The sequence below is a fragment of the Periophthalmus magnuspinnatus genome, chromosome 2 (genome assembly GCF_009829125.3).
Source record: "Periophthalmus magnuspinnatus isolate fPerMag1 chromosome 2, fPerMag1.2.pri, whole genome shotgun sequence".
In the NCBI taxonomy this organism is placed as follows: domain Eukaryota; kingdom Metazoa; phylum Chordata; class Actinopteri; order Gobiiformes; family Gobiidae; genus Periophthalmus; species Periophthalmus magnuspinnatus.
The window spans coordinates 9,222,431-9,247,948 of record NC_047127.1 but is presented as its reverse complement, the minus strand read 5'-3'; the positions used below and the strand labels follow the sequence as shown (position 1 = coordinate 9,247,948).

General features: G+C 38.7%; 1 protein-coding gene across 1 annotated transcript in view; it reads right to left on the bottom strand.

Annotated features, from left to right (window-relative positions):
- LOC117384930 (receptor tyrosine-protein kinase erbB-4-like) overlaps positions 1-25,518 on the bottom strand; it is a 540,640-nt gene that overhangs the window by 127,055 nt on the left and 388,067 nt on the right. Inside the window, exons 9-13 of the mRNA XM_055228388.1 lie at positions 20,262-20,388; positions 14,963-15,036; positions 12,945-13,035; positions 7,616-7,821; positions 2,054-2,186 (exon numbers count right to left, since the gene is read on the bottom strand). Of these exons, the coding sequence (XP_055084363.1) occupies positions 2,054-2,186; positions 7,616-7,821; positions 12,945-13,035; positions 14,963-15,036; positions 20,262-20,388 (631 nt within the window). The remainder of the gene's footprint in view (positions 1-2,053; positions 2,187-7,615; positions 7,822-12,944; positions 13,036-14,962; positions 15,037-20,261; positions 20,389-25,518) is intronic.

Sequence of the window (25,518 nt, the reverse complement as noted above, 5' to 3'; positions counted from 1 at the left end):
GTGGCTACACTGCGGCGCCACTAACGCCGCAGGCTTATGGACATTGCTATTTCTCTGTGTGACAAAAAGCCCTGCGTATTTACAGTAAAAGCCTGGGAAAAAGAAGAGTGGAGAAAGCGAACACCCCTGCCACGCGCCTCTCCTCTCCCCCAGCCTTCAAAGCCCTTCTCTGGGAGCTGAAACTTCAAAAGACCCCCTCCCTCCCACCAGCCCGGGCAGGCAACAAGTCAACATGACCGCTGTGCACTCTCGCAACTTCTCCAGGGAGGCCGGGCGAAAACGCAGGCTGAAATCATACACGCGCTTTATCTAGATGTAGCTGCAATGGCATATCTTTCAAGCTTTTTATCTTTTTTTATAATGCAACGATCTATACGGGATACAATCTAGTTTATGCTATAAAAAACAAAAATTGGTCTTTTTAACTATAGCTTCTGTCTCACACTACGCAGTAAACCAGATGCCCTACCTGCTGCAAGAATCAGAGACTAAGACAGCAGGTCAGGACTTGTCAAAAGCAATTTATGAAAAGGTTTTGGTCAGATCAAATCAGATTATAGTATTTTGTATTTAAAGTTGCACTGCTTAACTTTTCCAATTCAGGGTCCAATCCTGCTGATCTCCATGGAAATGTTATTGCTTTGTTGGGAAGGTTCCACGGTATGGCATTAAATTGATCGATCTTGCCATTTTTCAGTTGCGCATGTATTTAGCCAAAAATACACTGAAATGCAAGTGTGTGAAGAGGGCCATCTCTCCACAGACCTCACCCATAACTTGGTTTCTCTCTGTGGCGTCACTTGGTTATCTCCACTAGGACAGTTAAGTTTAATGCCGTACTGTGGAACACTTCAGGGAACTCAATAAGATCTCCATGGGGACAAGCAGGGGGTGGACCGTCCACTGCAGAAAGAGTACACGATGCTCTTTAAAGTTATAAATTAAAGTAACATTTAGTAACATTTTTTCATCTCGTCTGTTTTGGTGAGTTTAAGTTGTATATTTAGACTTTTTTTTTTTTTACAATTTTTTTTACAATTTTTTTTATTAATAAAGAATTGATAAAAAGTACATATATATACTTATAAATTCCTGTAATGGTTAAGGCAACAAACCAGTTGAATAATGGAAGGAGGATTTTTATTTTTTTCACGCAGTTTAGTCATTCCAAGTAATTAACATCCTGCATTTTAATCGAGTTTGGACACTAATTGAAATGAAACAGCTTCTGATGTAATTGCTGATATAATTGTTGATATAATTGATTTATGCCAGTGAAAACACTCATGCAGCCCATATCCACTGTCCCTGTGTAACTTCATTTTACCAGTTCATCTCATTACATTTGTGCCAATCAAAAATTAGATTCTCCTTCTGCCTCCTTCCTCTGCCCATGGACCAAATTAATAATTCCCGAGCTTGTCATTTACATGCAATATACACGTGTTTGGCTGAGCTGTAATTGTGTGGCATATTAGAAATTGTTCATATAAAGTCACGTTTGGGGGAGTATTGAAATAAGACTAAAAACAAGAAATTTTACCAAAGAAAATTACAGGTCAGGACAAGACATTTTTAAAGCTAAAATAAATAAATAAATAAATAAAAATGTATATAAAACAAGAAAAAACAAAAAAATAAATAAAATAAAAAATATATCAAAAATAAAATTAAAAATAAAAATAAAAACATAAAAATAAAATAACATAACATAACATAACTTAATGTAACTATAAAATGTGCCCATGACAAATTCATCAGCAGTTGGGTAACATTTTGGCGTCTTCAGAAGTAAACAATATTTTTTTTTAAAATACATAAAAAGGTATGTTTTTATAAGAAAAAAACTGAAAAACTTTAGAATAGCAGATTGGTAAATGGGACCTTTAACTTTAACCTCAAACACATCATGATTTAAGGATGTAAGAAGACTTTTAATACCCAATAGGTCTCTTAATATGGACAAAAATGATGAAAACAAGGCTAACACAGCACTGATTTGATTTAATATTACTTAAATGAAATCATTATTCAGCCATTCCAGTGATCTTACCCATCAAACAGGTTGCAGGCCTCCACACAGGTGCGTCCTCTACGGAAAAATCGACATGAGAGGCACTGGTCAGGTCCCGGCCCCCAGCAGCCTTCATCTGAGCACATGCTGTCACACACCATACGCTGCTCCACTGGGAAAGAATCAAAACAAGTAAAAAAAACGTCATTTGTGTGAAATATCCAACTATCAATATGACAACAGTGAACAACTTAATATTTCCTCATACAAGAAATACAGGATTATGGGTAGATTTGCAGTTTGAGGAAATGAACGATATGGACTTTTAGGTGTGATATCAAGACTAAGGCGTTTGAAAAATGTGATAATTTGTGTTTTATTTCTATATCGGCTTTTGATATTGTAATGTGAATGTTTTGATAAGGGTAAAAACCCAACTATAAAATAAATAGTTTTTAAAAATATTTCAGAAAGACCAGATGTAAACCGAGATAAATGGCAAGCGTTCCTAATTCTGAGGATGGATTCGCGCTTGGACCGAGTTCTGTTGTTGTGTCCTTAAGCAAGACACTTCACTCATATTGCATAGTGAGAATAAGGTGTATTGGGGGTGATGGAGCAGAGCAGAACAGACTGAATAATGACTCGAGTGTAGAGCTTTAAGAGGTTTCCACCCGCCTGTAAAGTGTAAGGCATTATTATTATTATTATTATTATTATTATTATTATTATTATTATTATTATTATTATTATTATTGCACTGTCAATGTGGAATCAGAAAAGCAGACAGTTGTATGTAGCTGCTCTCAACAGTATTAATGCTTTTGTCATTCAATTTCATTTCATCATAAACTGTATATTTAACCGGACAAAGCTAACCTGCTACCTGCCACGTTTCAAATAGGAAGTGAGCATGGACGCGTTTCTAACTCCAGTTCACTTTCTATAGAAAAACTGTCGCTCTTTTCTCCGTAATTGCAGCTGTCTGACTCGCCATTCTGGTCTTGTTCGTATGTTCGTATTCACCCGCTCAACATGAACATGCCGTTTTCCTTTGGCTATTTTGCTCGAAAAATCAAGATATGAACATTAATAACAGACCAACGAGGCGCCTGCTTTCTCTGAGGTTGCACCACTAGCATTAGCAATTGGTTTGATTGACAGCGTTGCTAAGTGACCGCTCCCTGCTAAACCAGAAATGGGCAGAAATGGACCATTAATTTCAACAGCCTCGCTCCGGATTGGCTCTTTGGTTGCTATGATACTCGCGGTCGGAATTCCAAATATGGACGACACACTCACTTATCTTTACACACTTAAAGATTCACATTAGAAGTTGTATTTGGGCACAATTCCAAAGAATCATGCAAAAAGTCAAATGCTATAATTGATGAAATGTTCAGATATTAAAAAATATATATTTCTAGCAAAAGGTATCTTAATTTGTTTCTGTATAAACTGTGTATATTTGTGCAGCAGGAAGATTTGAGAGGAGCATCTGCAGCAGTACTGTTGGTCAAAACGCACTCTCTCTGTACTAAATAAATCAATAAATACAAGTATACCAGTGAAATGAATCCAACCATTGGATTTCCACAGACAAGTCTTTCAAATGAGGTAAGAGAATGAGGATTTTGACGCGTATAACAGAACATATCGGCAACATTTTTTATTATATCTTTACAAACATTCGTCAAATATGCAATAGGTCTGACCCTTATTATTTACCCCTTCACCTCACCACTACACGAGTCAATCCGATCCGAAAATCAGTTAAGCAGCACTCGCGCCCGTGGCCTCATTTGTGTTACCTCCATTTGCTTTGAATAACCATTGGTATTCCCCACACTCTTTCTATTAGCCTACAGCTGATCCAAATGCCCGCGCTCTCTCTCTCGCTCCCTCTCACACACCCAACCGATCGATCTGCCCGGGAGGGAGGGGGGCGGGGGGGAGTGCGGCGAGCGACAGCCAGAGTACGGGAGCTAACCCAGAGTCGATGCTACACAAAGGGGCCAGGTCTAATGAAGAAGTGGGTGTAAGGGGAGATCGATGCGGCGGTAACACAGCGCCGCTCATTACGGGGCTAATGACATCACCGGCGGTCCGCTAGCGAGAGGGAAACTACCGGAGCGGTCTCAATAAACGCCGGGAATGGACTAGTTAGGGCTTGATGGAGAGAGAGAGAGATGGATGGATGGATAGACAGGTGGAAAGACAAAGAGGTAGCTCTGTATGTAGAGAGGTAGATAGTCCGCTAATGAAAGGAAAACTACCAGAGAGGTCTCGATAAACGACAGGAACGGATTAGTTAGGACTTGATGGTGTGAAAGACAGACAGATGGATGGATGTTAGATGGACAGATGGAAAGACGAAGAGGTAGATCTGTATGTAGATAGATAGATAGATAGATAGATAGATAGATAGTCCGCTAACGAAAGGAAAACTACCAGTTGAGTCGTTTCAATGAACGGCGGGAATGGATTAGTTAGAGCTTGATGGAGAGATAGAGATGGATGGATGGATGGACAGATGGAAAGACAAAGAGGTAGATCTGTGTGTAGAGATAGATAGATAGTCTGCTAACAAAAGGAAAACTACCAGAGTGGTCTCAATAAACGACAGGAACGGATTAATTAGGGTTTGATGGAGAGATAAAGAGATGGATGAATGGTTGGATGGACAGATGGAAAGACAAAGAGGTAGATCTGTATGTAGAGATAGAGAGATAGATAGATAGTCTGCTAACAAAAGGAAAACTACCAGAGTGGTCTCAATAAACGACAGGAACGTATTAGTTAGGGCTTGATGGAGAGATAGATAGATGGTTGGATGGACAGATGGAAAGACAAAGAGGTAGATCTGTATGTAGATATAGAGAGAGAGATAGATAGATAGTCCGCTAACAAAAGGAAAACTACCAGAGGGGTTTCAATGAACGAGGGGAACGCATTAGTTAGGGCGTGATAGACGCTAGATGGATGGATGGATTGATAGAGAAAGAAAGATAGCTAAAGATAGATAGATGATAGAGTAAATAGAGATAGATAGGTGGATAGACAGATATAAAGAGATATATATCGAGAGAAATGATAGGTAAATGATAAACAGATAGATAGATTGGAAGATGGATAGATGGATGGACAGATCACTACATTTGAACATGTATTAGATCTGAAAATCTGCATGAAAAACTAACTTTTTACTCTTTAAGTACATTTTTAAACAGGTAATTGAATACTTTTACTTAAGTAGATTTTTTCAGGTGATACTTTTTACTTTTACTTTAGCAAAATTGAGTACTTCATCCACCGCTGATAAAATACAAAATACAAAAAGATTGTTGTTAGCTTCTCCAATTTTCAGACCCCAGATACTATTTAATATTTTGTTGTACTTACGTAACAAAATTGAGTATTTCCGGGAGTATAAGTCACACCAGACAAAAAATCCATAATAATGACAAAAAACCCCACATATATTTTACACATAAATCACATCTGAGTATAAGTCGCACCCCTGGCCAAACTATGAAATAAAGTACGACTTATACTCCGGAAAATACGGTACTTCTTCCACCACATCTTAGGGCAGCCATTTTTTTCTTTTCAGATAATCAAATTTAAAATCAAAATAACTCTTAACCAAAGCCTTAAATTCTCCGTGGCATCTGTTATTTTCTATTACTACTTCTCATACTACCAAAAGCTTCAAACATAAATCAGTAAGTTGAGCGTAGACACACAAATGTATGCCAGTCATAAAGTGATGGATATTTTGCTTTAGGCTGGATCCTGAAAGTAAGCATCTGTTGACACCCCTCTGAACACACTCGTGAGATCTGAGTTTAAATTAAAGAGTTTTCATTTTAGCATATGGCAGGTGAGGTGAGCGGTGGGGATACACACTTAAAGGTCCTAAATGATATATTTTTAAGTACTTTTCAATACAGCTTTGGCATCTCAGATAAGACCAAATAACAGCCTATAATGCACGCTGCCAGTCAAAAGTTTGGACACACTTTTTCATTGCTGTTTCTGCTTTATTTCCATGATTATTGGACTTGTAGGTTCTCACTGAAGGCATCAAAACTATGAATGGACACATATGGGATATAGCAAACAAAAAAAACCCTCAAAATAACTCAATACTTTACTTAGATTAAAAAACAGTATAAAAAGACACCCTTTGCTTTGACACTGGTTTGCACTTTTGGCATTTCTTGACGTGAAGTGAAAACCATTTCAAGTGACTTCATTAAGTTCATTGAGAGAAGGACAAGGGTTTGCAGCGCTGTCGACAAAGCAAAGGGTGGATACTTTAAGGATTTGAATATAAAATATAAAAAAATATTTAGTTGAGTTCGCTACATAATTCCATAAATGTTGCTTCATATATCTGATGTCTCCCTATGTATCTAAAAAGTAAAAAGTAGTAAACATAATGAAAAAAACAACATTAATTAGAGGAAGGCCTGTCACAATTCGATATAGTTTATAGATAGATATATCACTGAAGTAAACACACACAAGGAAGAAGAAGAAGAATCCTGTATTTAATATTTCATTTAATTAGCTTTATTTTCTAATCTTATTTCATTATTATTATTATTATTATTATTATTATTATTATTATTATTATTATTATTATTATTATTATTATTTTTGTTTTTATTATTATTATTATTTATTTATTTATTTATTTATTTATTTATTTATTTATTTATTTATTTATTTATTTATTTATTTATTTATTTATTTATTTATTTATTTGATTGTTCTTTTTTATTTTATTAGTATATATATATTCTGTTTGCCTGTTTTTACTTTATTTTTTATTTTTTCTCTCTTACAGTTTCTCTTCTGTTAGAAAACACCATGTCAAACTCACATGGCAAAAGAAAGGAAGTAGATAAAGTAAAACATGACTAGAGTGGTGATGGACCTCATATCATAACCTTACACAGCTTCTTAGGGTGTCCATGTTTTTCACAATGTCATTTTTATATAGTGGCACATGTATGTAAACAGAAATGTATGTGCACAGTATGTACTTATATATGTAGTATGGAAGAAGCTTAAGTGTGTAAATGTGCATGTGTATATACTTCATGTGCCTTATATATAACATTGACCATTGTGAAAAATACACTGAATTGAACTGAAACTGAAAAAAATTGAAATATAGACGATAAATGATAATACTGAAACTCATTTATACCACTGACACAACAACCCAAGAGCAGATTTAAACCACAAAAACTATTCTAAATCTGCAATATTGTGAAAAATCATGAGCTGCAATAAATAAACAGCAGAATGAAACGCTTTAGCACTTAAGTTTGCATCTGTAATGAGTAATAAAAGTCATAAAAGTTATTCAATCAACCTTTCACAGCTCAAATCTTATCATATGGCTCAAAAATTACCCAAATTGCGTAGTAGTCCAAAGAAAAAGTCCAGATGTTAAACACTGACTCCAAAAAATATCATATACTGAACGATAAGTCAATTCAAGTCAAGTAATAGTAGTAAGAGCCTTAATTAGAAAGTGTGTCCAAACTTTCGCCCGGTCGTGTACGTGTAAGTGCGTATACTCACAGCACTCCTCGGGGTCCCTGTTGTTGCGCACCAGGACCTTCTGGCTCGGGGTCCTGAAGAGCCCGGTCCAGTTGACGGTGTTGTAGAAGCACAAGCGGCTGTTGTTGAAGATGTAGACGTTCCCCGCGCTGATCTCGGACAACGACTGAAACTGCAGCGACGATATCCAACGCTGCTTCAGGATCAGGAGGGAGATCCCGATGCCGCTGGAACAAAGGTAGAAGGAGAGGAGACAGGTCAGGTATGGAGCGGTGGCGTTGTACTTGAGATGTTTTTTTCCCGAAAACACCTGATTAAAATGACCCCCAATTCAAACTGAGACTTTCTGAATCTTTTGGACTAGAAGAACCTGTGAGGATCAGTGAGCGGGACCCATCTCCATATCTTGAGCCAGTCTTGGTCAGGACTACCTCAGCTGGAGGATTTGACCTACTGTGCACGTTTTGGGTTGATGGGAGGAACGGGAAAGCCTAGAGAAAACCCACCCAGACACAGGAAGAACACGCAAACTCTACACAGAAAGACCTGAGCAACCAATCGAACTCGGGACCTATTTGCTGTGAAGTGGGAGCGCTAGCAAACTGTATTCAGAAAAGCATAACAGACCAGGTTTGTTGACTATATCAGGTACCAGTTTCACTATGAAGAGATAGAGAGATGGATGGATGGATGGATGGAAAAACAAATAGCTAGATTTGTATGTAGAGAGGTAGATAGACAGATAGTTCACTAACAAGAGGAAAACGACCAGAGCGGTCTCAATAAACGCAGGGAACGGATTAGTAAATAACTTGTAGTTTGCACTATGTATTGAAAATTTTGCACACTTGTACATTGTCTTTTGTATTGCACTTTTTATATGTGAAATGTTTTTTTTTTGTTTTTTTTTTATGTTTGTGACACCAAGGACTACAGATGGAAATTAGCATTTTGCTAAATCTGGTGCACGAATCTTTTTAATGTATCTGCACACTGTCCTTCAAATAAATACAAAAATAAAATAAATAAGTTAGAACTTGGTAGATGGATGGATGGATAGATGGAGTGATAGATATAGACTGAAAGATAGAGATGGAGAGAGATAAAGAGAGATTTAGATAGATGATAGATGGATAGATAAAGTAAATAGAGATAGATAGGTGGATAGATAGATATAAAGAGATACAGACAGACAGATGGTAGATAGATAGATAGATAGATAGATAGATAGATAGATAGATAGATAGATAGATAGATAGATAGATAGATAGACAGATAGATAGATAGACAGATAGACAGATAGATAGTCCGCTAACAAGAGGGAAACTACCAGAGCATTCTCAGTAAACGCTGGGAACAGATTAGTTAGACTTGGTAGATGGATGGATGGATAGAATCAAACTCGGAACCCCATTTGCTGTGAAGTGGGAGTGCTATCCACCTCTATTCAGAAATGCACAACAGACCAGGCTTGTTGTCTGTATTAGGTAATACTAGTTGCAGTTTGCAGTACTTTTCTCAACTTTTAGAGATAAGTTTCGTTTTGAACAGCTGCTTTTCCGATATAGGAAACCCAATCTCTACTGGGGCAAGACAAATTTGAGTTTATTACATGAAAAAATGGATAGAACCCCTTTACATAACGAATTTAACTCCAGACCTCGAGCTAGTTTTAATCAGCACCGCCTTAGCTGCAGGATTTGACCTATTGTGCATGTTCTGATGAGGCACATGCAAACTCCACAAACAAAGGCATGGGGAACCTGGGAATCGAACTCGCTGTAAAGTGAGAGCGCTGGCCAATTTTTGTGTTTGCTTGAAGGAGATGTACCTGATTTTCACTAATTACTCACTATTACTCAAAAAAAAAAATTGTAAAAATGGTGCAAACGCCTTTAAATTATACTTAGTCTGATTCACCTTTTTTTACAATTTTTTTTTTACATTTTTTAAATTTAATTCGTTGTTTTTTTTTTCCAGGAAGCTTAAACATAATGAGGTGTACTATAACAAAGTGCTATAACATTCCACTGTGTAAAACCTTTTATCATGTCCGACTTGTAATTATTAATGTATGTGTTTATTTCTGTAGTTGAACCGAGACAGTCTCACGCTCTCCGCAACACCCTTTCGTCTTCTGCATCTCAGAATTGCCCTGTTGAACGCGTCCTTCAAAGCGCGCCGAAAATATCCACCAACACGCAGGCAGGGGGCGTAACGCTGCGAGATAAAACGCTTAAGTCGACATTACATAAGTCCCAATAAGATCAGAGAACGAAGCCAAGGACGCTGGGCTTTTGAATGGAAAGACTGCTGATCTCCACTGTCTCGCTAGGACTTGTAAGAGCTAGCTAGCATACAAAAAAAAAAAAAAAAAAAAAAATGCTATCAAACCATGCAGCGCCTAATCAAAGCTCCGGCATAAAGCATCAAAAGTCCATGTGAAATCCGCCAACAACACAGCACCAGCTCATTAGCCCACAACTGTAAGTATCTGAAACTAGCCGCGCGCAACACAGCTAGCTAGGCCAGTAATACGCGTGGCGATGCAAAATGTACCTTGTTGCGTTGGAAAACAAAGATGAGAAAACATGATTCGGGGCACGACCGGAATTCTGCGTTCAGGAGAGGAAATAGCTTTGTAGTCCAAGGATGGAATATGCTGATGGAGGCTAAAAGAAGCTAACTGTCTGACTGGCTACGAGAGTATGGGAATGGGTGAGGAAGTTAGCAAGAAAAAACTCAGTAAATAAGAATTTGAAAATGTTTGAAAATGTAAAAGTTCGTAGTCGGTGATTTTATTTTTAGACGCAAAAGTTTCTAGTTGGAGATGGTATTTCTTTGTCTGAAATGTTCCACAGTGTGACATGAAAACTTATGTAGCGTGTCGTTCATTTGTGTTCATTTACAGCTGTGGCAAAAAGGTGTTAAAATGTATTCTTGTTACGAGCTGAGTCGCCACTCCACAGATATGACCTCGAAGGACCTCAAAGGATCTCAAAGAACAATGTGTTTAAAGCCATACTGTGCGACATGCCAGGAAAAGTTTTAATATCTTCATGGAAAATTTCATAGTAGAATCCAATTAGAAAACAAACAAACATAAACAAAATTAAAATTAAAATTAAAATTAAAATTAAAATTAAAATTAAAATTAAAATTAAAATTAAAATTAAAATTAAAATTAAAATTAAAATTAAAATAAAGCCATACTGTGGGATATTCCAGGAAAAGTTGTGATATCTTCATGGAAAATTTTGTAGTGGAATCCAAAAAAAAAAAAAAACAAAAAAAAAAAAAAACCCAAAAATCTAATTAAACAAAACAAAAGACATACTGTGGGACATTCCAGGCAAAGCTGCAATATCTTCATGGAACATTTTGTGGTGGAATACAACTAGAAAAACAAAAAACAAAAAACAACCAAACAAACAAAGTAACAAAAAAAACAAAACAACAAAAAATAAAACAAAATAAAAAAAACAAACAAACCAAAAGCCATACTGTGGGACATTCCATGCAAAGCTGTAATATCTTCACGGAAAAATTTGTGGCAGAATCACACAAAAAAACAAAAAAAACAACAACGTGTGAGTGTGTCTTTAAAGTAATAGTTCTCAATCGTTCTGGCAAGCAAGATCTGTATTATGGCGATATTTATGTATTTATTTATTTATTTATTAATTCTTTCATTTTTAACTAATACAATGCACAGAGCTCCCACAGGTCCTGGATATTCTGGAAAACCTAGAAAATAATTGGCCTGTTTTTCAGACATGGAAAAAAGGCCTGGAAAACTGTTCTGAAAAGTATATATTTTGTCCTTGAAAATGTCACCACACATTGCTGTATTATTAGAATAGAGACTTTATTGCCGTCTATTAGAGCAGTTGGGTTTCTTCTCCTCTACAATCCACCAAAATTACACCTATTTTGTTTAAAATGTCTTGGAGGAGGACCCCTGAACCCCCCTCCCTCTTTCGTCTTACCTGCTGGTGTCACACAGTCGTCTCCAGTTGTTCTGTGTTATAAGAGCAACACCATTCACATCCTGAGTACACTCGCTTGTTTATCATAAGTCGATATGATTGGGTTCAAATGTGTTCCTCTTCTAATTTGAATTCAACAAGAAAATATATTTTGCCCTGGTGCATAATTAAAATGCAATAATTATGGACCTCGGGTACAGCCTTAGGCCTAGACAAAATCTTTACTATAAAAACAGAATAAAAAAGAGGTAATCTGTTTGTACATGATTATGTAACTAAAAATGTCCTGGAAAATGATTGTGGGAACTCTGAATGCAACATAAGAGACACAATGTATATGTTTTTCTATTGTTCTATTGCATTTTTAAAGTAGTAGAAGCAGTAGTAGTAGCTGTAGTAGCAGTAGCAGCGGTAGATGTAGCGGTAGTAATAGTATTAGTAGCAGCAGTGGCAGTAGTGGTAGTAGTTGTTGTAGTAGCGATGGTAGTAATAGTAGCAGTAGTAGTAGTTGTTGTAGTAGAGGTAGCAGTAATAGTAGCAGGAGTAGTAGTTGTTGTAGTAGCAGTAGTAGTAGTGGAAGTAGCAGTAATAGTAGTAGTATCAGTAATAGCAATAGCAGTAGTAGTAGTAGTAGTAGTAGCAGTAGTAGTAGTAACAGTAGCAGTAGTAGTGGTAGCGGTAGTAGCAATAGTAGCAGTAGTAGAAGTAGTAGTAGTAGTAGTAGAAGTAGTAGTAGTAGCAGTAGTAGCAAAATCAGCAGTAGTAGGAGTAGTAGTAGCAGTAGTAGTAGTAGTAACAATAGCAGTAGTAGTAGTAGAAGTAGTAGCAGTAGCGGTAGTAGTAATAGCAATAGTAGCAAAATCAGCAGTAGTAGGAGTAGTAGTAGTAGTAGTAGTAGTAGCAGTAGTAGTAGCAGTAGTAGTAGCAGTAGTAGTAGGAACAGTAGCAGGAGAAGTAGTAGTGGTTGCGGTAGTAGCAATAGTAGCAGTAGTAGGAGTAGTAGTAGTAGTAGTAGTAGTAGTAGTAGTAGTAGTAGTAGTAGTAGTAGTAGTAACAGTAGCAGTAGTAGTAGTAGTAGTAGTAGAAGTAGTAACAGTAGCAGTAGTAGTAGTAGTAGAAGTAGTAGCAGTAGCGGTAGTAGTAATAGCAGTAGTAGTAGTAGTAGTAGTACTATAAAAATGTTATGTGCAGCTTGTTCAAACAACTATTTTGCTTATTGATATAAACATCATCGTCATCGTTAATACATATTTATAATTACGATACTTATATTTTTTAGCCTGACCCATTCACCGATACGATTTTATTCACTTTGAAAACACCATCACTCTTAAATCTCTATAAAACCTGTGTTGCCATACCTGTACAGCGACCTCCCCCCGATGGTTGCCAGGTTGGAGAACACCCCCAAATCCGTCATATTTTCCGGCCAGTACTGGATGTTGAGATAACCTGCGAATACGGGATAGCACATGCTGTAATTAGTATTCCATTCAACTGGGACATAATGAAGTCTTTTTGTGCGTGGAGCGATAAAAAGTAAGTATATATTTCCTCTTCTTTTAATGCTTAAGATTTCCGTGAACTTCAAGCGGTCTTTGCGCGATGACAATATAACGCTAATTAAAAGAATGGGTTTAATGCGCGGCCCAATTTGTCCGGTCGCACTCGCCTTTAATGACGGATTGTATCTCGCGAGCATCTGTGGAAGGCATTAAAGGGGATGGCGACGCGGATTTGGCGGGGGCTAGAACGGTCATTGCTCTTGCTTATTGCTTGGGTTTTCATTATGAGAATGCAGTCTCAGTCCATTAGCTTGTTTGGCTGCGCGCGAGTTGCACTTTTAAGATGACAGAAGGCGCCGCGCATCGTCTCTCGGGGGCTTTAAGAGATAATGAATAAATACAGGAGCGGAGGTGAGAGGCGACAGAACCTATTCAATCTTTTTTTTTTTTTTTTTTTTATACTTTTGCGCGTTCTGCAAAAGATTATTTCAAACGTAAAAAGTCCACCATTCTTCAGGTCATTTGGAGTATGTACTAAATTATGTATTAAGTGTGGAGATGAAGAGGTCCTATAAGTGCTATAAAACCGGTTATAAATATATTGTATCCAGCTATGTGTATGCTATTTATGCTAATGGTCGTAAGGTTATATAAACATAGAAACATTAAAGGGCGCATATTACGCTATTTTCTGATCTGTTATCATGTTGTTTCCTCATCACAAACAGACCTGGAGTTGTGTTTTGTTTCATTCGCGCATGTTTGACCTGCAAATCCTGCATATTTAGGCTGAGTTCTTCTCTCAAACCGAAAAAACTCTGTCCCACCTTGTGATGTCACGTGCTCAGCTGTGTTTTTAAACTCCATACATCTTCATTACAATCATTTGGATGATTTCAGCCCTGGGATTGTCAATCTCTACTGAGCAAAAGGTAAAAAGGTAGATGCTAACTTGAAAAATACCACTTTATGACATCACAAGGTGGAATAGAGCATTTTGAGCTAGACAGACTATTAATAAAAGGTTACTCAAACTTGTGTGAATGAAACAAAACGCAACTCCGGGTATGTTTTTGAGGCGGTAACAACATTATAACACGGATAAAAGCTCACAAGAGTCAATTTTGTGTAAAGTTGAGCTAAGAAGCTCGGCTAAGATACTATCAGTTGGTGAGATTTACACACTGGTGTTTCCCTGTAGTGCTAGATTATTTACACACTGGATACAATTTGTAGTTAAACATACGCTTTTGAAAGGATCGGTGTCTTTTTTGATGAATAAGTAAAGAGCTCTGTGGCATAGTGTCAAAAACAAAGCCAGAAATCAGCTGTGAAGTTGACAGTTGGGCCAGGAAGTGACATCATCAATTAACAGCCCCAGGAAGTGAAATTATAATGTTTTGGCGACAGCAGCTCAGTTTGTTGAGCGTTTGTCCACTGATCCATAGGTTGACGGTCCGAATCCTGCTCTCGACATAAACATCATCGGTTAAGCACAGGTTGACGGTGCGATTCCAGTTCCCACAGATGAATGCTGTTGTGTCCTTGGGCAAGACACTTAACCCACTTTGCTCCCAGGGCGTACACCGGTGTATGAATGTGTGCGTGAAACGGTGAGTCTCTCCTTGATGTAAAGCGCTATATAAAAATGCGATCAGTTACTTTACCAAAATTTTAAAAAGTAGGAAAATCTTTGCATCTTTTTTTTTTTATTTTGGAAAATTTTAAATATATAATTACTTACGGAAATGAGTGGCCTAACCCGTCGAATCCACTTTCAGTATCTTACGTGGTCCATGTGAATCTATACAGACCATAACATTCATCGTATCTCCCCCCCCCCCAAGGTGACTTCTACAGAGCCCCCTCCTCACCTGTGATCTCTTTGACGGTGCGAAACACGTTCAGCCGCTCGGGGTCCATGGGTCCGATGTCGTGATACACGTCCCTGTCCACACACAAAAATATATAAATAAAAATAAATAAAAAAATGCCCGGACATGGTTTTATACCTCGATCATATCTACAAACAACCCCAACGCCCCTGCACGATCTTCAACTCGGCGTGAAAAATATACGTCCTTCATGGCTACGCGTTTGTCCTTTTAGTTGTTGTATTTTTCCTGACCATATCCTCAGAAACATGGCTTTTATTTTTTTTCTTTTAGAGGAACATTTAGCCTCAGTCGTATCTACAAACAACCTGGCCACCCCTGCATGATCTTGATAGCAACGCATGTGTCCTTGTACGTTTTTTTTTTTTTTTTTTTTTTTGTTACCGTAACTTTAGAAATATGACAATTTATGATGTTTTTTTTTTTCATAGTGGAAAATTTAGCCCCAGCGTGTATATATATACGTCCTTCATGGCTATGCGTTTGTCCTTTTAGTTGTTTTTATATATAATTTTATTTTCTTCACACCATATTTCCCGTAACCTGACTTTTTCTTTTCTTTTAGAGGAACATTTAGCCTCATATCTACAAACAACCCGTCCACCCCTGCGCGATCTTGATAGCAACGCCAACGTTTGTCCATATTTTTTATTTATTTTTTATTTTTTGCTTGTTTGCTTTTGCTACCGTAACCTTAGAAACATGACAAATATGACTTTTTTTTAGCCTTGATAAAATCTACAAACAACCTAATTCCCCTGAGAGATCTACATATACGGTACATATACATCCTCCATAGCAACGCGTGTGTCCTGTTAGCTTTTGTTTTTTTGTATTACCGTAACCATAGAAACATTTTTTTCATAGTGGAACATTTGTCTTCCATCATATTTAACCTGACAATAAAAATATACGCCCTTCATAGCAACGCGCATGTCCTTTTACGTTTTTTTCTATTAACCGTAACCTTGGAAACATAGCGAAATATTTAGTTTTGATCGTGTCTACAAACAACCTGACCGTCCCTGCACGATAATCACAACTTGCCATGAAAAACATACGTCCTCCATAGCAACACATGTGTCCTTTTAGGTTTTTGTTGTCGTTGTTGTATTACTATAACCATGGAAACATGACTTTTTTCCCCACAGTGTAACATTTAGCTTCAGTCATATCTACAAACCTGACCATGATTGCACTTTTTTCAACTTGGCAATAAAAATATACGCTCTTCAAAGCAAAGCACGTGTCGTTTTAGGTTTTGTTTTTTTTGCTTCCGTAACCTTGGAAACATGCGAAACATTTCATTTTGATCATATCTACAAACAACCTGACCATCCCTGCATGATTTTCAAGTCGGCAATAAAAATATACGCTCTTCATGGCATTTTTAACCGTAACCTTAGAAACTATTTATTTATTTTTATTTATTTATTTTTCCTTTTTTTATGTGTCAGCTATGGAATGGCAAAACCTGTGTTCTTTTACAATCTTTACATATCCTTATTATTATTATTAATTTATTTATTTTTTATTTTATTCCATCCATCCATTTTCTTCCGCTTATCCGAGGCCGGGTCGCGGGGGCAGCAGTCTAAGCAGGGACTCCCAGACTTCCCTCACCCCAGACACGTCCTCCGGCTCAGTGTTCCCAGGCCAGCCGAGAGACATAGTCCCTCCAGCGTGTCCTGGGTCTTCCCCGGGGCCTCCTCCTGGTGGGACATGCCCAGAACACCTCCCTAGGGAGGCGTCCAGGAGGCATCCTGAGCAGATGCCCGAGCCACCTCAGCTGGCTCCTCTCAACGTGTAGGAGCAGCGGCTCTACTCCGAGCTCCTCCCGTGTGACCGAGCTCCTCACCCTATCCCTAAGGGTGCGCCCGGCCACTCTGCGGAGGAAGCTCATTTCAGCCACTTGTTTCCGCGACCTTGTCCTTTCGGTCATTACCCAGAGCTCATGACCATAGGTGAGGGTAGGAACGTAGATTGACCGGTAAATCGAGAGCTTTGCCTTTGGACTCAGCTTCTTCTTTACCACAACGGATGATACAGTGACCGCATCACTGCAGACGCTGCACCGATCCGCCTGTCAATCTCCCGCTCCATCCTTCCCTCACTCGTGAACAAGACCCCGAGATACTTGAACTCATCCACTTGGGGCAGAGACTCACCACCCACCCGGAGAGAGCAAACCACCTTTTTCCGGTCGAGAACCATGGCCTCGGATTTGGAGGAGCTGATTCTCATCCCAGCCACTTCACACTCAGCTGCAAACCTTCCCAGTGCCTGCTGCAGGTCCTTTTTTTATTTTTTTTATTTATTTATTTTAATTTATTTTATTTTATTTTATTTATTTACTATTACCATAACCTTAGAATCATGATTTTTTATTTTTTTTAATTAGTGGACCATTTTCCTAGCTATGACCTTTTTGAATCACAATGGGGTTTTTATGGCCCTCAGAGCTGCCACAGTGTTGCCCAAGTACAGACTGTTCAATCTGCAAATGCTTGAGTTGGATTGCATGAATAAATGTGTGGAGTGATCAATGGAGGGTTCAAATCCAGTGTACGACGTAGAGATTTCAGCTTAATGTTAATTAGTCATAAGGTGTTGAATAAAATAAGAGATGCTTAACGAAGAAAAATGAGCCGTGGTTACAGCCTGAATGGGTAATGACAATGCCGTCTGGCGGAGTGACAAAGTACCCTGTGAAACGCATACAACTAAATATTAAATAGTAACTGGGGTCTGAAAATTGGAGAAGCTAACGACAATCTTTTGGTATTTTATATTTTAATCAGCGGTGGGTGAAGTACTCAATTTAGTTACTTAAGTTAATGTACAGATACGGAGATAAAAAGATGCTAAAGTAAAAGAAAAAAAATATTTAAAAATGTACTTTAAGAGTAAAAAGTAAAAGTATTTCACACAAGTGTTGTTTGTTACAGTGTTAAATGTAGTGTGGTAGGATTAGGGTTACTCAAATAAAAGTAAAAGTATCAGATGAAAAAATCGACTTATGTAAAAGTACCTGTTTAAAAATGTACTTTAAGAGTAAGAAGTAAAAGTATTTCACATAAGTGTTAAGTGTTAATTTGTTAAAGTATTAAATATAGCGGGTTGGGGTTAGGGTTACTCAAATAAAAGTAACAGTATCATATGAAAAAATCTACCTAAGTAAAAGCTGCTAAAGTAAAAGAAAAAAAATATTTAAAAATGTACTTTAAGAGTGAAAAAGTAAAAGTATTTCACACACGTGTTAAGTATTAATTTGTTAGAGTGTAAATGTAGTGATAATGATTAAAGAATTATACATATTTTGGTCAACCGTAACAATACAAATCAATGTATTCACTTCTCTAATGAATTTTGTGTATTTATTTTTGTTTGCTCAAAGCCAAAGCTTGAACTCGAAAACTTTAGTCAGGATGTTACCGTGAACATAGTAAAATATCCCCTCAAATCTTATGAAAAGTCCGTTTTACTTTTCAGTCCTGTTCAAAAATGTAGTGGAGTAAAAAGTAAAGATACTGGTCTCAAATGTAGTGAAGTAAAAGTAAAAAGTAGCCACTGTAAAATGTTCTTAAGTAAAGTACAGATACCTAAAGATTCTACGTAAGTACAGTACTTCACCATTTGTACTTTGTTACCTTTCACCACGTCTTTTAATGAACTGAAATCTTTTACGTTATGACAACACAATATGCAAAAGCAGGACCGCCCCGTGCTACAGACACACAGTGGTTCTCTTTGTTATCCGCCAGTCGCCCAGGTTTGAACCATATCAAAAGAAAAATTCTGTTCTTTCAACTGGACAAAAGTTTTGGAGTGCAGATGTTTCACTGCTCATCCAAACCACTTCTTCAATTCTTCAGAAACTGCGTACAAATAGGTGTGTTAGTCTCAGTTTCGTTAGCTCCAGTGTCCACCAGTAATCTGACCAGAACTGAAGAAACCACGAAACTTTTGTCCAGTTTACACAATAGTTTTTTTTCTTTTACTTTACTAAGCGGTTGTTTGGTCCCACAACCAGTAGGGGGGCCACATCCTCAGAGAGAGCCGCCGTGGCCTCACCAAATTCATTTTATTTGATTATATTTAAGAAGTACTGCACGCTCCTGAAACAAACGGAAAACAGTTTTGTGCTTTAACATCTTATCATTGTCATCACATAATGAAATGGCTCCTACGAGAAAGTTTAGGAGGACCAAAACAGAAATAAAGTAAGAAAAAAGAACCCAGGGTAAAGGTGAGTGAGCTATTGTTTTATTTTTTTTTGCTAATGTCATGCTAACTTAGCGTGTTAGCATGAACAACGGCAGTGAGGTTTAGCTACAATTGACCCTCAAACTATCCATTAGGGCCAACAAATGCCTAGATATACACATAAAGTAGCTGTTAACATATTTAATTTAATGTTTCCCTTTTGTTTTTGCTGCTCTGAAACCCCCCTTCCCTTTACTCTCCGTGGTAAGTCACTCCCCCTTCAGAGCGTTAACTCTTTATAGTCGGCGTGCATCCTGCTAATGAAAGTACTGCACATTGCGTCAGATTTATCAAGTTGTTAGCATTGTTTTGTATCATGCTATTGTATATTTATGAAAAATTGCCGCGCAGGAGCATGGGTGATGTAAACAGGAGAGATCCCTAGATTAATCAAACATGCACGGATGACATTTAAAACCCATTGAGGCATTTTTTTGATGAGGGAACAATGTTATAACATGGTAGAACGCTCCAAAAAGCCTCTTTAAAAGTGTGTTATCCCATTAACACATACAAAAGTTTAAGAACATTTGGCAAGTTTGGAAAAAATAAAATACGTAAAGGTAAATTATGGAACTTTCTGGAGGTGGCACATCGCCTGTTTGAGTCCATAGAAACATAAAGTTAAAACCATACTTTGAAACATTCTCCATGGAGATAGAGTAGATTATAATCAAAGGAACAAGATATCCTCTTCCAGGCTAAGTAAATCAGGTTTGTGGAGAGGCAAGCCCAGTCACGGTAAGAACATATGGTTTTCGGTGCAATAAACGCAACCAAAATGAAAAAAACAAAAGATGATACGTGCTATGGCTTATACTAAAAATGAAATGCAGTTTACTATACGCTCACGGCTCTGCTACCAGTATCTAGGCAACTTTACAATAGGTTACAATATAAGTATCCAGCTAGCAACGCCACACTGACACCGACAAAGAGCTTTTTTATTTATTTTTTGGGTTTTCTTGGATATTTAAGTTGCTTTAAACTTCGTGCCTCATCTGTCACTTACCCTTTAATTCCCGTGATGAGAAAAATGAGGTTCCCATTGATCTTGGTGCAGTTGACGAACTTGTCGATATTACTGGCGTCTACGGTCTGAGCGGTCTGCAGGCTGCCCGTGCCGATACCGTCACACACTGTAAGCAAACACAATCATAATTAATTCTCAGCTTTTTTCTCTCCCTCTTCTCTCTCTGTTTCTCTCCCAGTTTCTTCTTTCACTCCCACTCTCCCCCCACTTTCTCTTTATCTTTCCCTCTCTTTCTTGCTCTCTTTATCCATCTTTTCCTCTCTTTCTCTTTTTGTCCCGCTTTTCCTTTCTCCCTCCTTCTCTCTCACTCCCTTTCTCTCTCATCTTTGTGTCTCTCTCCCTCTTGTTGTCTCTTCACTCCGCCACCCCCTCCTCTTTCTTTATCCCCCATTTCTCTTTCTTTATCCCTCTTTTTTCTCTCTCTCACTCTTTCTCTTATCTTTTTTATCTCCCCTTTTATTCTGCTTTCTCTCTCTTTACCCCTCTTCCTCTCATCTCTCCATTTCTCATCTAGTTTAGTCATGCAAGCTCCACATTCAGTCTGTTCCATGCAGGGGGATCCTTTTGATGAAACTATGGCCCGATTCTCAGCCAGTTCCTCCTATAATGAATCTATTACATCTGCATTAATTACAGTTTCTCTCCCTCTTCTCTCTATGTCTCTCTGTGTCCCCCGCTTTCTCTCTCCCTGTCTCTATTATCTTTCTTGCACTCCCTTATTCTCTCCCCACTTTCTCTTTGTCCATCCCTCTTTCTCTCTCTTACTCTATCTATTCCTCTTTCTCTCTCTCCCTCTATCCCATTTTCGCTCTGTCCCTCTTTAGCTCTCTTTCTCTCTGTCCCTCTTTCTCTTAGTTTTCTCTCTCTTTTTCTCCCTCATTCTTTCTCTCTCACTTTCTCTCTAAATGTCTCTATCTAACCCTTTTCTCTTATCCCTCCCCCTCTTTCTTTCTTTCTTTGTCCCTCTTTTTCTGTCACCCTCTTTCTCTCAGTCCCTCTCACTGTCTCTCTCACTCTTTCTTGTTGTCTCTCCACCTCCCTCTCTTTCTCTATCTGCCCCCTGTTTCTCTCTTTCCCTTTATCTCTCTCTCTGTGACCCCCACTTTCTCTCTCCCTCTCTCTACTATCTCTCATGCAGTCCAGCTCTCTCTCCCTGCTTTCCCTGCATCTATCCCTCTTTCTCTCCCTTGGTTTTCTCTCTCTCCCTCTTCACCTGTCACTCTATGCCTCATTTTCTCCCTCTCTGCCTCTTTCTCTCTTTCTTTCACCCTCCCCCCCCTCTCTCCCTCTCATCTTTCTGTTTCTCTTCATCTTTCTTTATCTCCCCCCTTCTCTCTTTCCCTCTTGGCCCATCTATCCCTTTTTCTCCCTCCCTCTTTATATCTCACTCTGTCTCTTTTTCTCTCTCTCTCGGCCTGTTTCTCTTTTTCATCATCTCTCTCATCTGTCTTCCTCTTTCTTGTTGTCTCTACACTGTCTCTTTATCTCTAGCTCATGTCACCTTTTCTTTCTCTCACTCTGTCTGTTTCGCATTCTTTCACCCTCTCTCTCATCTTTCTGTCTCTCTTCCTCTTTCTTGTTGTCTATCCACCCCCACCCCTCTTTCTTTACCCCCCTCTTCCTCGCATCTCTCCATTTCTCATCTAGTTTAGTCATGCAAACTTCACATTCAGTCTGTTCCATGCAGGGGGATCCTTTTGATGAAACTATCGCCCAATTCTCAGCCAGTTCCTCCTATAATGAATCTATTACATCTGCATTAATTACAGCAGCAGGCTAGTTTTTTTGCTCTCTTTCCTCTTTGCATTTCTCTCTCTCTCTCCCCGCTTTCTTTTTATCTATCCCCTTTTCTCTCTCTCTCTTTATCTCTCTCCCTCTATGCCTCTTTTTTCTGTCTCTCTATTTATTTATTTCTTTCACCCTCTCTCTGTTGCTCTATCTCTCCCTTTTTCTCTCTCTCCCTCTTTATCTCTGTCTATTTCTCTCTTTCTCTCTCTGTTCCTCTCTATTTCCCTCTGTCGCTCTGTGCTTCACTCTCTCTCCCACCCCTTTTCTCACTTTCTCTCTAACTCCTTTTCTCCCTTTATCCCTCTTTTTCTCAATCTTGCTCTCTCTCTCAATCCATTTTTCTCTCCCTCTTTATCTTACTTTCTCTATGCCTCTCTTGCTCTCTCTCTCTGTGCCTGTTTCTCTCTTTCAGCCCCTCTCTCTGATCTTTCTGTTTCTTTCCCTCTTTCTTGTTGTCTCTCCACCCCCCACCCCCCTTTCTTTACCCCCCTCTTCCTCTCATCTCTTTAATCATCTTTCTCTCTAACTCCGTTTCTCTCTTTATCCCTCTTTTTCTTTATCTTGCTCTCTATCCAATTTTCTTTCCCTCTTTATCTTACTCTCTCTCTGTCTCTCTTGCTCTCTCTCTCGGTTTCTCTCTTTCTTTTACCCCTTCTCTCATCTTTCTGTCTCTTTCCCTCTTTCTTGTTGTCCCCCCCCCCTCTCTCTCTCTCTCTCTCTTCCTCTCATCTCTCCATTTCTCATATAGTTTATTCATGCAAACTTCACATTCAGTCTGTTCCATGCAGGGGGATCCTTTTGATGAAACTATGGCCCGATTCTCAGCCAGTTCCTCCTATAATGAATCTATTACATCTGCATTAATTACAGTGGCAGTCTAGTGTGTTCCGATTCGCTGCGACACGGGGCCTGGAAAATGATGAATAAGCCCCGGCATTAAGCGGCGTAACCAGTTTGAGATGGTGATTTATACCGGCCAATTCCATATCTGAAATGTTAATTTGTTATCATTTCCCACAGTTCCTTGGGCTATCCCTCATTAACCCCGCCCTTCCCCGCGGCGTGACGATGTAATCAGGGGGGATTAACCAATCGATGAGAGGCGCGCGGGAGGAAGGCAAAAAAAAAAAGGGGGCGTGCTCGTGCTAACAATAAGATCAATCTATACGGCGCGGAAGTTAGCGTTTCGTTTAATAGCAGCGGACACATTGATTCGATTGTAATCTTGCTGAGTTCACTGTTTCAAAACGTGTTAGCGATTAGCATGTAAGGGGTTATCGTCATGGCGACAGTAGCTCAGTTGTTGGAGTGTTTTTGTCCGTTGATCCGAAGGTTGGCGGTTCGAATCCCGCTCTCGACGTAAACATTCTTGGTTGAGCGGTCAGATCTACCGACCCACAGGTTGGCGGTGCGATTCCAGCTCTCACAGATGAATGCTGTTGTTGTGTCCTTGGGCAAGACACTTAACCCACCTCAGTCCCAGTGTCCCAAATATGCTTTTCTAAGCTTTTACTGTGATGCGTGTATGCTAACGTTCTGGAACATTTGGACGTTTTTAGGTGAAAAACAGCTAAGACGATACAAAAACTCGATTTCGATGAGTGTCTAGTTTCGATACCAGTTTTAATATTGATTAGTATGTGATTAGTATGTGATTTTTTTGTCATGTTTTTGAGCAAAATGTGTCTTGCACCAGTACAGATGTATTGTATAAGCAGCATGGAGGTCAAAATAATATTAATAATTAATATTATAAATATTCTTTCTCCCTCTCTCTCTCTGTCTCCCCCTCCCTGTCTCTGTGCCTCTCTCTCTCTTGCTCCCTATTTCTCTACCCCCCCTCTTTCTCTTGATCTCTCCATCTCTCTCTCTGTGTCCTTCTATCTCGTCTCCTTCTCTCTTTGTCTCTCTTTCTCTCTCTCTCTCCATATCTCTCTGTCCCTCTTTCTTTCTCTCCCTTTCTCTCTCGGTCTCTCCCGCCCTGTCTCTGTGCATCCCCCCCTCTCTGTCTCTTTCTCTATTCCTCTTTCTCTCTCTCTCGCTCTCCCTATTTCTCTACCCCCTCTCTTTCTCTAGTTTTTTCCATCCCTCTCTCTGTGTGCATATCATCCCTCTCTCTCATTATTTCCCTCTTTCTTTCTCTCCCTCGCTCTCTTGGTTTCTCCCTCCCTGTCTCTGTATGTCTATCTATCTCATCCCCATCTCCCCTCTCTCTCTATTCCTCTTTCTCTCTCGCCTCATATTTCTCTACCCCCTCTCGCTCTTGGTCTCTCCATCCCTCTCTCTGTGTGCATATCGTCCCTCTCTCTCCCTATTTCTTTCTTTCTCTATTCATCTTTCTCTCTCTCTATCCCTCCTTGCTAGCATTACCATGACAATAAAACTCCACTCTGTTCTCCGAAAGTTGTGAACGCCCTTATAAACTCATCACCGTGAATAATTAGAAAGCTCTGAACACATAAGGTAAGTGAGGAATAACTGTGGACCACTGCAAACCATTTAAAAATGAACTATTTCTGTTTTTTACACATTTTTAGGGCCCCCGAGACGATTTGGCTGGCCGAGCAGATATCGTACCTAGAGGGGTTGTAAACATGTTTTTTCAAAGCTTTTACCGCGACGTGCGTATGCTAGCGTCAATCCACTCGCATGGCTGTTAGCGTAATGCCATTAGATTAAAAAGGCATTAGCGAGAAATCCGGGTGTACATTCGGAGGATAGAAGTGGTCCGGGAGGGGACACAGACAGCTAGCATCACCAGCGCTAATTTACATCCAGTTTATTAAATACAATCATGGTATTAAAGTGTAATCAGTTGGGTTGCCATGGGAAAATGTGGCTGTATAGCTCAGTTTGTTTGTTATTTTTTGTACATAAATTTAGGACGTCTTTACAATAGTTTAGCTGCTATGGTCATTTTCAGAATTCCCTTTGTTTACACCTTTGTTAAATGTAATATATCTGCCTTGTCTTGCTTGTTCAAATATATTATATAAGCAGCTCTCGAGGTTAAAATAAGCCAGCTGCGTACGGTTTGCATCCAATTATGAAGCGTTTTATTGTCCGAGAAATCAAAACGTGCACTGTTAGCATGCTAGATGTTGTTAGCATAGCATTACCGTGATGGTAAAACCCCATTCCGGTCTCTAAGAGTTGTGGAAAGTGCTTATAAACTCATCACGGTGAGTAATTAGAATGCTCGGAATGCATAAGGTAAGTGAGGAATAACTTTGGACTATTACAAACTGTTTAAAATGAACTAGGTCTGTGTTGTTTTTTTGTTTTTTTTTAGGTTTTTAAGACAATAAAAAGTCAGGTACTGTTCTTTTAATATACTGTTATCCAAATCATGATGTGCAATGAAAACCAAATGTTCTGTGGTTCTTTCCAGTTTTGATATTATTAGTAAATTGTAAAAAGAGTAAGCATCATTTGACATTTTTAACTA